This window comes from Pseudopipra pipra, chromosome 3, assembly GCF_036250125.1.
Source record: "Pseudopipra pipra isolate bDixPip1 chromosome 3, bDixPip1.hap1, whole genome shotgun sequence".
Lineage (NCBI taxonomy): Eukaryota > Metazoa > Chordata > Aves > Passeriformes > Pipridae > Pseudopipra > Pseudopipra pipra.
In genome coordinates this window covers 79255615-79270615 of record NC_087551.1, presented here as the reverse complement: position 1 = coordinate 79270615, position 15001 = coordinate 79255615, and the positions used below count along the sequence as shown (strand labels likewise).

Sequence of the window (15001 nt, the reverse complement as noted above, 5' to 3'; positions counted from 1 at the left end):
GAAATGTCTGGGAATTGGCATTCACTCAGAGAAGCTTACTGCTCTTTCTGGTTCCCCCCCCCCATTCAGTTTTATCTTTAGACCAAGAAGGAAAAATTGACATCTCAGACTCAGTGCCAAAGTTAAAAAGAACTGCATTTTTAAAGTTAAACAAAACTTCTACCCTGCCATAACACCAAGTTACGAAGATGGTACTTTATTCTACCGTTTGTTCGGACAGGTTGATTCTAACAAGACAGTTTCCTGAGGCTTTTGCCAGGGCAGCAACTAGACTGGTCTTGCCCACTCCTGGTGACCCCTCCAACAAAATAGGTTTGTTAAGCTGTAGGGCTCTTAACAGTCTTTGTGCATTCACTGCTGTAGTCCCAGCATTTAAAGCATAATCTGTCATGTTGTTCCTCTGGAGAACAGGGCCTAAAACAAAGGAAAAGCAAAACAGAAAACAATTAAAACAGAATGTTTATGCTGGAGCTGCTGACAGTGTGCCTCTGAATGAGATCGTTATGTCTGTAAATTGCTGATCTCAGTACAGCAAGCAGTGGAGATCAAGCTTGTATGCCATTCTCAGAGATCAGGCACATACACTTTCTGTTTGACCCACAGCTGTGTCTTAACCCATCTCTGCATATTTATGTTGGATTTTGCAAAAAGCGTATAAATATATCATTGATTTTGTCAGGAAATAGAGAGCTATCGCTGAAAAAAACATAAATCTGTCCTTGTGCTTCAGACATGAGGATTTAAAACTCAAACACAGCTCTTGAAAAACTGACACTGAAGGATCCAATTTGGTCATGCTACAGAATAACGTATTAATCTTTTCCATACACTGCTACTTCTGTGAAGGAAGACTGCTTTAATTAAAATGTGCTTTCTCTTTACTGTTATTATGGCATACAGTGGGGAGAGAGTACAGAGCTCCTCTGCCAAATTCCGGTCAGTATAGCTCACTGGGACATCACTCCCCCAAATATGTAATACAGCGTTACTCAGGTATACAAGACACTAATCACCAATTTATCTTACACATCTTGATACCTGTTTAGTATGAAAAGGATCCAAAGAGAATCCTTTTGTGATCAGCAGAGAGGAACTCAGCAATTTACAAAAAAGCATTACCTTGTCCACTTTTATGCACGACTAACACAATCCATGAATGCCAAAATGTTCAGATATGAATGATCAATACAACATTAGGAACACACAGTTCCGTGTAGTAAAAACTAACCAGCTGAATTAGAAAGCTCACAGTCATCACTTTTTTAGTCCTGTCACTGTATTTTAAGGGTAAAAAGCACTTTTTTGCTAGTCCCATCTGCATTAATCTGTCCCATGAAGAACTGAAATGCAGGGACTAAATAATTTTTGCAAAGATTGCAGCAAATTTTTGAGAGCCTACAGCAAGGCAGGACATTAGTCTCCATTCTGTTTAGCTTTGTACTCAGGACCCCTGCTTCCCATGCTTTACACAAGGGCCAGGAGGAGCTGCAGCTTTAGTTACTGGAACTTAACAGGCATTCTGACTGTGCAAAAGTGACAGAAAATTACAACTCAAAATTAAAAAGCTTTGTTAAACCAAAAAAGTCTGTGAAAATTAGGCCATTAACCATTAAGAAGTCATCAAAGAAAGGGATGAACAGATATGTCTTCTTAATAAATGTGATTGATTTGCAGTCCACACACTTGTGGAGGCAGAAAAGGCATTTTTTTAAGGCTTGAGAACAAATAAATTGTTCTGTGATGGTTCAGGTATCCTACTTAGATTTAGCGAATAACAAAGCTACTGAAAATACAAACCACAGAATAAATAACCACCCACTCCCATAAAGTCTCTTGCCTCTTGGAATAAAAAAGGGGCGAATTCCCATGAAGCTGTCCATCCATACAAACTCTTTCTCCTTTGTTCTGTCATAAATCTTCAGTTCATTCTTCTGATAATCAGTCAGCTCAAAAAACTGACTCATTTTCTCACATAAAAATGTCAGGCATTTTTCACGAGCTAATAAAGCTGTATCAGCTGAGTAGGATGTTGTACCTGTAGTTAGAAAAGTTAAGTAAGTGTGTGCTTTACAAACATAAGTAGGCACATTAATTTTATAACTAAGAAACTCAATTCCTTCTGTACACACAAGTTTATATTTTATTTTAGTGCTTTTGCTTGCGAATGCTTCCAGTACTATTTACCATAGACAAATTGTTCTGTGAGCAACAGAATTAAGGGCACCTTATTTCCAAAGCCCGTTCTTCTCTTAAAGTTTTCTGTATTATTCAAACTCTTGCTACCAAAACACAGGAAGGCACATGACATACATGATATTGTTAAATGGCAGTGAAAACTTCTCCCAGAAGTGTTCCATGCTGGCCCAAAGCATTTTGTTTGCATTTGACTAAAAAATATTAATACAAATACACAGTTTCATATGTTTTGCTACTAATGAGCACTGAAGATTTACCTGATCCTATTCCATCAATATATACCAAACATGCAGCATGGATAAAAGACATCATTGGAGAAATGTGATTATATCCCTTGGCAGAATTCGACTCATTGTCTACCATGACATTCATAAAATTAACCCAGGACAAGACATCTCTCACACTGAGAATACACTGGCGACCAAACTCTTGATTAGTCAGCCATTCAACAAAGTCCATCATGAGTTCTGCTATGTCTGCCCCTACAAAGAGAGTAAAATAAATAAAAATCAAATAAATTTGAGTTAGAAAATAATTTTATTGGTCACATCTACCACACTGTTGTAAAAAACATCTCTAAAGTAGGTACAGCTGTAATGCAGAGCAACATGGGTGGGTACTCTATATCCTAACAGGCAGAATAACTGAAAAGTAAGTGTATCAGGGAAGGTCAGAGATATACTAGAACATTAAAAACAGACACTGTTGCGAGCTCAACAAAAACCAATATTTATTACCAAAAGGTGGCCAACAAAACGAACAAACCCAAAAGGGAGGAAGGAGGAGGGAAATAAGCCCCCAGTTACCCAGCTGCTGCCCATAAAGTTATCTTACAGACCTAGCATGCCTATAATTACCCATAGCAGAAGCTGCATCCCTGGAGAGTCAGTAAGTTGACAAACTGGCAGGCGTCCCTGCCAAAGGCAACGTTGTCCTTGGTGTGAAGTTAGTGCTTTCTTGGAGGGGAGCTATCTGCCTTTTATACAATTAATTAAGTGGCCACAACCGCCAGGTGTGGCCAGCACCACCCAGCCCGAGGCCCTCAGTCCCACCCCCTATTATGTAGGTGCACCTCTTCTGCGTACACGCGAGAACTTCGGAAATCCCCTCATGCACGCGTAGTATGTTTTGGGGGTCTTTCTTAATTGAGTCTGGGGCTGAGCCTTCCTCATCCTCCTCCTCAATCTCTCCTTCAAAAAACCTTGGAGGATAACTAGCCAATCATGGAATACCAATTAAAACAGTTTATACAAGAAGCTCTCTTCAAGGACAACTTTCCCGTTTATCAGTGCTTGTTTTCCCATAAATTGGCAAGGAAAGAGCAAAGCTTTCACAGGTGGCAGGGCCAAACACAGACCAAAAGTATCAGCATAAATTCACCCTGGTACAGTAAGTTTATGCCTATGCTGTCATTACAGACCCTTTCAAATTCAAGTAACAAGACAGAATCAAGTGACTAATATTAACAGTGAAGCTGCTGGCAGAAAGTAAAGCGACAGTTCTTTTAACGCTCTACATAGAAACCAAGTTGGGACACTGAAGAGCTGGGGATAGTTCAACTACCTGGATGGTGAAGTAAATACAGCCTTGAACTTAATTTGGTTAGCCATATAACATAAATATTAAAGGAAGAACAAAATCTAAAATATATCATAACTGTCCTCAGAAAGAGATGTAATTAGAAGAAAAAGGGTCACAGGGGTGTAAATTCTGAGAAAGGGTTGGCAACCTTCAAACTTTTTATTTTCTTAGCAATGTTTGAATATGAATACACAAGAATACCCACCTTCATGGTTTACTGCACCCAGAGACAATCCCGGATAAAGATTGTGTTTTACAATCTGTATCAAATCATCACGGCCATTGCTTTGTGGACACCATATTTCAGTAAATCTATTGCGCAATGCAGGAGAAAGCTGCAAACAAGCAGAATGATACAGCAATTCAAATTACATTACATCATATTCCTTAATGGCACAGTTAACTGATAGCCTTGTAGTCGCTCTACTTGTAAACCATTAATAAAGTGAACAAGCTAGACCTTTCCTTCTAATTTTGAAAAGGATGTAACAAAATCTTTGAGAGAATGCATATTTTAAAGATTTCTAGTAGTAGCAACAACACAGGAAATGGCTGGAAAAGAAAGTTCAAAACAATATGGGAAGAAACGAACCTGGTTTGCAAGCACCAAAGTTCCGTTTCATTCTAGGACATCATGTATCAAACAATGGCTTTGGAATCTCCCTTTGCTTACAGACACAAACTAGAGTTCTTTTTTTAGACCTAGCTTCCAACACTGTTTAAAAGTTGTGGGGGCGTGGGGGGAGTTTGTTGTCTTTGGGGTTTTCTTTGACCTGTTTTTAGTTACTTAAACCTGAAGTTTAGAAACAGATTTTTTCCATTTAATAAGAAAGACCTTTTGGGATGTGATGTTCATATTTACTGAGACAGACAAGGTGACTTCTGTCACTTTCTGAATAGCATTAGGGAAAATAATCTACTATGCAACTTTGTACTACTCCAGACTCATATTAGAGCTGCTTCACAAGTCACAGTTCCTGTACTCGAAATATCCTATATATCAAGCCTACCTAGAGTATTGAGAGGTCTGAAGCTTTCTTTGACATTTTGCTGAGTATTGACTTACAATGTCAAAATGATACCACATAAAAGTGATGGAAAACAGATACAACCTAATCCTCTTTTAGAGCGATGAAGCAGATGCCTACTAGAAAGCACTGGATGCCAGAATTGGCACAATGCACCTTAGACCTCCAATCACTTAATGGTAAATATGACCTGAAAGTGCATGCTGTACTTCCAGATGTTTTGACATTTACCTCTTTTTTCCCAAAGTCACCTCCTGGATTCATGGTCGCAAGGATACGAAATTTCCTTCCTGCAACTAATAGTTCTACCTCGTTCTCCTCATCATCTTGACCTCCTTTTTCAGCAAGTACCAATGTCTTTTCAGCTTCAAGAACACTAGACAGAAGGTTAAAAAAATTGTTAATTTTAAATTTTGTTTCACACTTCAAAAGGTCACTTAAAAATGAAAATCAAATTAATTGGCCTGGTTAAACTTTCATTTGCCCAATATAATGGGTAACAGAAAAGACTAAAATGAGGGATACTGCTGCAAGCAGATAATGAAATTAAATTTATATTTTAATATTTTTTTTACACACAGTAAGGAGGAAAATAACTAGATTTTGTTCCTGGGATTCGACAGGGTGTATAGTTTTCAAGAGCTCACTGACAGGTTGAAAATATTAATATTGCAGATGCTAAACTGGAAATTTTAATTTTAGTTTTATTTTCTAACTTGACTCATGGTTTGAAGTGTCTTCAGATGCTGTTTAAACTGTTTCAACTGAACTAAGGTTTACGTTCCTAATTTCTTTATCCAGGGACATAGGATCTTGAATAAAGCAAATCCTTTCATCATTGTATTTTTGTCCATGAAACAGAAACAAAAACAGCTATTTAAATGCAGATTAGCCTGTAGTGGCACTATAAAGCCAAATATAAAGTAATGGCACCAACCAATGCATTTGAAATCAATACAATCAGTGTAGCAACATATGTCAAGTGGATATAAACATATCTGCTTTCCAACAGAAATACCTTTTATTTTGCCATACAAGTTAAGACATTAAGACTTCGGCAAGACACAGCATGTTGTTGTCTTAACCTACTATCCTCTACCCTAGCTGTAATCAAAATTTCAAAGAGCAAAAATGGTCTAAGTATTACTGTGATTAAAACTACCACCACTGACAGATGGATGACAATTAGAAAAACAAAGCCAACCGGCACAGAAGCTGAAATATGAAAAAGGCCAGTTATTTGTGCCACTGTCCCTTTCAGTAAGAACTATAAAACTAAGATAGCAGCTCACCTAGGCCAGGAAACAAATGTGCTAGACTTACCTCATTCAATTTTATGTAATGAACACACTGAGGATGCTTAATACTAACATATTTAAGACATACCTGTTAAGTCGCTCCAGTACGGAATCATCAGCTAAAGAAATCTCATCAAGGAGGAAAAAACCCTCTTCTTTCATTGCTAAAACAAGAGGTCCATCACACCACTCAAAAAGTCTAGAACCATCAGATTCTTCCTAAGAAACAGAAAAGGAAATGAGAAGTCATAATAATTGCTACTTTTTGCTTCTGTGGTCACACTATCCAAGCTATTACTGATGCAGGACAAACCTGTTCTTTTGACCTCTGCCTGACTGGGCGCAGTCCTCCCAGGAAGTCTGACGTCTCCATATGCAAGTGGCAATTCACCGAGTATAGCTTCTGATTTGTTAATGCTGCAAAGATCTGACAAATGGTAGTTTTACCACACCTGCAACAAAATAATTTAATTGAAAGGGATGAATTAAAAAAACCCAAAACTCAATCAACTCACTTTGGACAGGATTCATACTTTCATTGAAGACCTATGAGGTAAAGGCCCAGCATGCAAATTTCCTCCCGCTCCTTTCCTTGAAAGAAGTTTATGCAATGTGAAGCCATTTTTGGCACAGCAACTGTTGCTGACTTGCACAAGACGCCTTTAATTAAATTTAAATCAATATCTGTATTGATGGATTTTTGCAGGTTCAAATTTATTTCAGTGTGCCCTTACAGATACTCAACCAGCTTAACATTTCACTTAATTGGAAACGATACATGCCCAGATCAAGCTCAAGTCCAAGGGACAGCATCTACTTCCACAACCTCCATTGCAGCATATGAAGCAGAGAAGTGGTAGCAGGCTATATTCAAGCTCTTAAAATACGTAAAGTGAATGTACTCTTAAATAGAAAGACGTTACAATTCCCCAGAAGCAGCCCCTCCAGTGAGGCACAGTGAGATTCTACAGGACACCTTGTAAAAGGTGGGGACAGAAGTCAGCCCACTTCCATTTTACTACTTTCTGTATAACTTCTATGAAGTTATACTTAGTGCAAATAATTCCATTAAAGACTTGTGTTGAAAGGGACGCAATTGCTGCCCCTCAAAAAGGAACTGTGAAAAACAAGAGCTGCAAGTCTGCCATGAGAGAGGCTCAAATGTCCCAGATCAAAGGAGCACTGAAGCCCACACAATCATTTTGTGTCTGACTCAGTGGCTGGTGCAGCATTACAAAGAACTGCATCATAAAAAGCAAGATTACCCAGTGTCTCCCACCAGCAGTACTGGTTCACCAAACTCCAGGGCTCGTCCCACCAAAATGGCAAGTCTCCTCATCCCCTGAGTCCAGACAACATGGTTAAAATCTCTATCCATCACTGACATCCGCGTGGAAGATTTAGCTGCACAACACAAAGCAATCCATCAGTTTCAGTCATACCTAGAGAACTACCAGTGGGGTCCTTCTAGGAAACTCACCCAGTAGCTTTTTGACACTTTCCCCTGAGAAGAGAGATTCAGGATATATTTTTTTCTTGAAGTGTTTTTCAAGGACACTCTGAATAACATCCGCCTCCTCCTGTTTCCTGACTCTGCCTGCCAGAAGCATAAAACCTATAAAACAGAGGAAGAGAGAAAGCAATTACTATCTGGTTAATCAGACACAAAAATTTACAGTTAAGAACTAGGGTTGGAACGCAATTCTACAGACACTTAAAGAGCTGACACAGCAGAGCTCACCATCATTTGCTAAGTGCTGAAGCCAGTCATACTCTTTCTCCAGCTGTTCTGCCAATCTGTATCTTTCAGCCCAACGAAACAGATCCCTCAGGGTAATGAACCCATGCTTCCCAGCAAACACCGTCGAACCTCTGCGATACGACTGTCACAAGAACAAAACGTGAGCCACTTTTTTATGAACCTGTTCAAATGCTTTAAGCAAAGCTAAGCAGAAGTCTTTGTTGTGACACTTCTACAAGTAAATTCTATGGAAAAAAAAAAGAAGTCTAGCACAGTCACAACTCCCAAACACAAACCCCCTTTAGGCATGTATCTGACAGGTACCAGGAACAAAATAATATAGATAGCAATAAAAAAATACTAAGAATAAAATAGGTACCTGGAATAAAAGGAAATCTAGTTTGTGCTGCTGTAATTGATTTTAAATACAGGGCAGTTTTAGCTACACAGTAAATGTCAAATGTCTGTTGAACACAGGAGTGTCCGAACGCATCCCAAATTATTGCTTAAAAATAAAAGCAAATTTCCGATGAACCAAAGACAGTTACAAATCCAATACTGTACTTTAGATCCAGAGCAAGTGATAATTCTGTGTATCAAATCCCAAGGTCTCCGGTCATTTTTTTGCTGGTAGCTTTCTCTCAAATCCGTCATCACCTTCCCTATTCTCTATTTTAACCACTGGAATTAGTACCTTAGTGGGTTCTCTTCCATCACTTATGATTTAGGATTTTAAATATCTTTCAGATAACAATACCTCTTCCCTCACCCCCCCAGGAATTTCTATTACTTTGTGCATATTACTTAGAAATATGTTTGCATTTCTTATACTAAAAGAAGAAAGACTCTCATACTTGCAGGTCTAACATGACTTTGACAAGCTTGCTGCAATAAGAAGGTGGCAAACTGCATCTCCTGTGCAGGATAGTTTCCAGTTCAGCACTTGGCAATTCATCAAAATGCAGTTCCACAAAACGATTTCTGAAGGCTCTGGACAAAACCTGAAATAGGAGACCATACCATTGCTTGAACTTTTTCCTTTAATACTCTTCATGTTATATCTTCTCCTACACATCCAAAGGAAACATGGATGGTGTCACAGCACACAAATTAGCACACACACATAAATATTGAAAGAAATCATAAGAGAAAGTCTGGATGAAGACAAAAACTTTAAAATGTGTATCACCACAAAGGCATAGGCTCATTCTCCCTACAATGGGATGAGAGAAAGAACTGGAAGGGTAAAAGTGAGAAAACTTGTAGGCTGAGATAAAGACAGTTTTCATAAGTAAAGCAAAAGGTGCACGTGCAAGAAAAGCAAAATTAGGAATTCATTCATCATTTCACATCAGTAGGCAGGTGTTCAGCTACATCCAGGAAATAAGGGCTTCATCAGGCAGAAATGTTATTTGTGGAAACAGACACCAAACATACTCTGCTTCCTCCTTCTCCCTCCACTTTTGATTGCTGAGCACAACTTGATACGGTATGGAACATCAATGTGGTGAATTAGGGTTTACTGTCCTGGCTCTGTCTCCTCCCACCTTCTCGTGCACACCCTGCCTACTCCACTGGTGGGGCAGTGTGAGCAGCAGAAAAGGCCTTGACTATGTGCACGCACTGCTTAGCATCAACTAAGACATCCCTCTGCTATCAACACTGTTTTGATCACAAATCGGAAATATAGCACCATACCAGTCACCTCGAAGAAAACTGGCTATTCCAGCCAAAACCAGGACAAAATGGACATCAACAGCCTAAGCAGAATCTCTTTTCAAGTGCTCTTGAACAAGAAATGCTGAGTCAAGTATAATATTTACAGAATCACAAAATATTCTCAGTTGGAAGGGACCCACAAGGATCATCGAGTCCAATTCTTAAGCGAAAGGCCCATATGGGGATTGAACCCATAACCTTGGCGTTATTAGCACCACACTCTTACCAACTGAGCTAAGCTACTCCCACAATACAAATGAGCTCCAGTTCAGTAAAGCACTTAAATCTCAACTACTCTAAATTATTAGAAATTTAGTATCTGCAAAACAAGCAACTCCCCTAAACAGAACCCAGCTGTACTGAAAGTTAGTCCACAGCCACTTCAGCACTCTCCCTCTGGAGAGACTCACGTTAATTCTGTGCTACGCATCAAAATGTTTTCACATCACACATGTCTGAGAGAGTTTAATTCCCTAAAGTCTTATCTACTCAAAGGAATGTATTATACAGACCTTTCTGCCACCATAGAGACCTGGAGGATTCTGTGTCGCAAACAACATGAAGCGAGGATGAGCTTTGACAACTTCCTGGGTCTCAGTAATGAACAGCTCTCTGTTATCATCCAGCAGACGGTTGAGAGCCTCCAGAACATCAGTGGGAGCCAAATTCAATTCATCTAGAACAATCCAGTAACCCTTTCTCATTGCATCTATGAGAATGCCTTGGAGAGAACAGAAAAAGTCCTAGTTGAAAATCTAACAAACAAATCTAACAGAAGCGGGCACTGCAGATACTTTTAGCAACCCATTTTCACTCAGTATAAATGCTAATCCAGTTTACTGAAGTTGTTGAATTATCTCCTTTATGTTCAACAGGACAAGCATGATGAGACAGACATGAACTCCAGAATTTGTTGAAATTCACATAACTGATTATCATTAATGTGCAGCTACTAACTTTATGACAGGTCATCTCCCCATTGTAATAGAACAGACAAGCAGGAAAGAAGAAAAAACCAAAAATCAACAGTGAAGTGAGACAGGACTTTGGAGTATATATAACACGCCCACTCACCTTCCTTAAATACCAACTTCCCGCAGGCGTCCGATGTATAACAGCCAATATATTCTTGGATGTCCGTATGCTCATGATTGTTAATCCTTACACAGTGATTCCCAGTAGCAGCAGCCAACCAGCGAATTAAACTGGTTTTACCAACAGAGGTCTCTCCTTGAATCAGTACTGGATGAGTCCTAAGAGCCATAACCAAAATAGTGAGTTTGAAGCATGAGCCTTATCTTTCTCATATACAGGATGTCAACATTATCAAACCACACTACAAAAACATCATCACTTAACTCACTTGGGGTATCCAAGATCAGAGACTAACAGGGTAACATAAGTAACTTTACTCCCAAGTGCCAACAGCTACCCATGAAGCTTTTCATGGCATTGTGAAATAAGCAGGTTATTCTAACTGCAAAGTTTTAGAGTATAATTTAGATAAAACAAGGTATGGCAGTAAGATAGTTTAATAAAGCAAAAAATACATGTATAAACTCAAGTCACTCTATAATTAAAAGTTAATTGTAAAGTAGAAGGAAAATAGACATTACTCATACAAACAATAAAGGATAGAGAAGCACCAAAACTCAAGGCCTAAATAAACATATTCAACTTATTTTTTTAATTAAAAAGTTGAAACACTTACCCTGCAGACACAACTCTGACCATGTCTTTCAGATTAAGTTTAACTGAAGGGGTTAGCACGTAACTCTCATCTACAGTAGGTTCTTTGTCCCCAGCTGAAATCCAGTATCCTTCTATAAGTATAAAACTGCCACCTTGGGGTTTTGGTATTTGCTAAGGAAACATGATAGAAATAAGAGATTGTACAAATGAGTTTCAATTTGCTAATGAAAACTACTGTTACACCACTGCAACATATTCTGTAAAAAGTAATTTTAAATTAATCCCTGAGTACTCCTGCAGTAAGCACTGACCCCTTGCCACAGAATGCAAATCACAGGAAAAACCTGACCAGATTACTTCAGGGTCATGAAGCCAGTGCCATGAAGATAAAAATGGTTCAGGAGTTCTAGCACTGAATTTTGAAGGGAATTTCCAAGCAGGATATTTGCTTTCATCTTTTTATATTCATACATATTCATACATATATATTTCATCTTTTTATATTCATACATATATTCATACATTTGTTTATTCTGAAACAAATACCTATCTCTCAAACTGGCTTCCCCATCCCACTGCCCAGTCCTCCACATAAACCCATGCTGGGCTCCCAGCACTAGTGAGACTCTTTCTTTCCCATTAGAGATAAAACACAAATGTTTGCATCATATCCATATGTTCTCCATTCAGAGTCTAAAAAAGCTGTGAAAGCTCCTCAAAAGTCTGTGATAGGTTTACAGTTGCAGTCATTGCATTAAGCTGCCCACATTCCACAATGCTTTAATTATTCAGACTTCCATATTTTTTCAAATTAACAAATAAACTAGCTAACATATGGACATTTCAAGCAAAGTAAAAAACAGGTCTTTAGAAGCTTAGTTACTTACCTGCTTGAGAAGGCTTTTGATGTTGCCAGAGACTATATGCTGGCAAATTAGCTTTTGAACTACTGGGTGAGAACCTCTGTCGAGCTGTGTCAGGAAACTCAAACAGAAGCCCTAAGAAGAAGAACTATTTTCAGTTATAAAATGAAAAATAAGGAAAAAATATACAGATTAAAGAACCATTTCTGTTCAACACTGCACTTAGAGAGGATTATCCTTTATTCAAACAACCTTTGTTGTGAACACACACTGAAACAAACACCAACATAAGTAATCACCTCATACAGTGAGCGTGGTATGCTGCCACATGGATTAGATGCTGCAAATCTCAACGCCCTGCAAAGTGTCCGGAGACTGTAGTGAGGTCTGTGGCCTGTTCCATCCACCAACTTTGTTTCTGCTTCCTTTCTGACAGACAAGTAAAAGCTGCAAAAGTAAAGAGTTACAAAGAGTTGTTACTAATCAGACCATTGCACTAAGGAATTAAACCCAAGTATGAACACTTCAGCTTATCTCCAACTGTTACTTTTCTTAAAAGCTCCAGGTCAGGAAAGCCATGCCAAGCTCTGCCATCTGTATAGCCAGTGAAGCGAAGCAACAGAGTATTTTTAGAACCATTATTTTTGAGAGAGCTTGATATGCAGAGAGTGTCTATAAATTCCAAGTATTCTAAACATGAGATAGTTCACCTCATACTAGGGGAAAGAAAGGCAACTCTAGATAAACACATACGACTTCCATTGGTATCATCCACAGAAACAAAACATTTTAGTCCCTCAGAGTACTGCAACAACAGTGCTCTTTAACTGGTGCCACCAAGAAAAGAATTCTGAATAAAAAAACCCATAAATCTCCTCCCCACAAATACAGAAACCTTCAGAATTAAGAAGATGGATGTCTACTCTCTTCCTTTTCCTAAGGCTATGCAAATTGCTGGGTAGGGAGCATTATAGTGTTTCCCAAAACAATCTAACCACAGACTACTGTTACATACTTTCTTTTTGTGACTTATTTAATCAAGAATTTAAAGATATTATGATCAACTTACTTCACAATTCCTTGTACTGTATTTTTGTTCACATTCAGGCCTCTCAGATAATCCATGATAAGAACTTGCAAGTCTCCTTCATTTCTCAATTCTTCTACATACAGTTCAGTAAACCTATAAGAATCAACCCACCAAAATAAAAATCAATCCATAATGCTTAGACATCTGACCAAATTTTAAAAAACACATTATATATTAATCTCATGGTATATATCATTTACATATTTTTAAGTAGCAGAATACTGATTGTCAAATGACCTACAAACAGACTCAAGAACCAGAGTACATAAGAAAATAAGTTACTTCTATTGATTTCAAGTAATTTAACTGAATTATTTTAACTGAAATGAAAGACTGAAAATGAACTATGGGACTGTTTTCTTATATTAAAATTCTAAACAATCTGCAATGGATACCTGTGGGGTGAAGTCACAGCCCCACAACTGAAGTTTGAGGAGTCTGGAGTGTTGTGGGGTGTTGGGCTGTTTTCCATGGGAGCAGTGAAGTTAACTAGATAGTTCCCATGGACGCAGCCTTGAGCTGTGTGGCTGAAGTGCAGGTGCGCATTCCTCAGTGTTTTTGTGGAAGTATGTTTGTGTTGTGTGTGTGGGAAAGTAGAAGTGGGAGAACCTAATAAAAGGCTGCCTGCTGCACTGAGCAGGCAGACATCTCTTTGTCTCACCATCCTTGTGTGTGTCGTCTGTCCTTTTTCCCCTTCAAGCCGAGACCCTTCGACAGATACCCAGCGACAGATACCCAAATGTTACAGCCTGAACACTGAAGCAGTGACACAGCTGGAGCACTTTTCAAAGTGGACTCTCTATTTAAAGAGTGGACACTTCAGAGTTACCACCTGTTCTAATTTTGATATGACTAGCATATTCAGGTTGTTTTCTCCTTTTACAAATATCCAGCTCGGGAACGATAAAATAATAAAACTTGATAATAAGGAAAGGAAAATTAGCAGTAAACACATACACAGAGAAGCTTTGACTACCTTTAAATATGCCAGTGTTTCCCACTTAGTACACTGCAGGGGCAGCTCTAGCCAATGAACGTATTTTCTAACCATCACACATACAACTTTTGGCGCTCAGGAGGGAAACAGCATCAAATAATACAAGCAGAAGATCTTCGCATTCAGGAATAGGTAGGTAATACCAAAGAATGAATTTACCACAACTCCAATTTCCTGGACACAGTTTAGATGTTTTAAGGCCACACAGCAAATATTTTGAATATCAGACATTTGCTTCACCATGCAAACCACCTTCCAAGGCTGGATATGCAGCTTTTTGCAAGGATCATCAACGCTTTTGAGTTACCAAGAGAAAGGCTGCTAAGCAGACACAAAGCACTTGTCTTTATTATCCCCATCAGGATGCTGCAGTAGCATTCCCAGGCACTGACAGCTTAATTGTAAAGAATAATCATTCCCCTACCCCCAGTGACAACAGTCTATACTACTGCTAGACCATCTGCTCATGGCTCAGCAACTTCACAGAGTATTTTCCCGATGCTATTTCATGAAAAACCTTCACCATAATGTGTAAAGCATCTCTCACAGGCAGTAAATTTGAGTTCAAACTTATATCCTTAGGCTTCAGACAAGGCATTCCTCAATGGGTCAACTCGTGAAGCTAATCAAACTCTGAAAAAGACAGTGACTAAGTATTTTGTCACAGAATCATTATTCCTACCTGTTTCTTATTCCTAGAGGAAGATTTCTCTTTCCAACATCTGTAGCTGGATTCATGCATGCAAACAAGCGAAAATCAGGGTGACGGACAAGAGGCTCTAAAGTAAAACAGAAA

The 15001-nt window shown here is 38.7% G+C and overlaps 1 protein-coding gene and 1 non-coding gene across 3 annotated transcripts in view; both read right to left on the bottom strand.

Moving 5' to 3' along the window:
* MDN1 (midasin AAA ATPase 1) overlaps positions 1-15001 on the bottom strand; it is a 105199-nt gene that overhangs the window by 56244 nt on the left and 33954 nt on the right. For both annotated transcript variants that reach the window (XM_064649951.1, XM_064649952.1), the window contains exons 19-36: positions 14888-14984; positions 13188-13301; positions 12418-12565; positions 12143-12253; positions 11275-11426; positions 10638-10816; positions 10076-10284; positions 8699-8845; positions 7845-7986; positions 7584-7718; positions 7369-7507; positions 6417-6555; positions 6192-6322; positions 5037-5181; positions 3983-4112; positions 2454-2678; positions 1838-2035; positions 206-414 (exon numbers count right to left, since the gene is read on the bottom strand). In XM_064649951.1, coding sequence (XP_064506021.1) covers positions 206-414; positions 1838-2035; positions 2454-2678; positions 3983-4112; positions 5037-5181; positions 6192-6322; positions 6417-6555; positions 7369-7507; positions 7584-7718; positions 7845-7986; positions 8699-8845; positions 10076-10284; positions 10638-10816; positions 11275-11426; positions 12143-12253; positions 12418-12565; positions 13188-13301; positions 14888-14984 — 2750 coding nt within the window. The remainder of the gene's footprint in view (positions 1-205; positions 415-1837; positions 2036-2453; positions 2679-3982; positions 4113-5036; positions 5182-6191; positions 6323-6416; positions 6556-7368; positions 7508-7583; positions 7719-7844; positions 7987-8698; positions 8846-10075; positions 10285-10637; positions 10817-11274; positions 11427-12142; positions 12254-12417; positions 12566-13187; positions 13302-14887; positions 14985-15001) is intronic.
* Positions 9734-9803, bottom strand: TRNAI-AAU (transfer RNA isoleucine (anticodon AAU)). The gene has a single exon. It is a non-coding gene; the product is annotated as a tRNA-Ile (tRNA).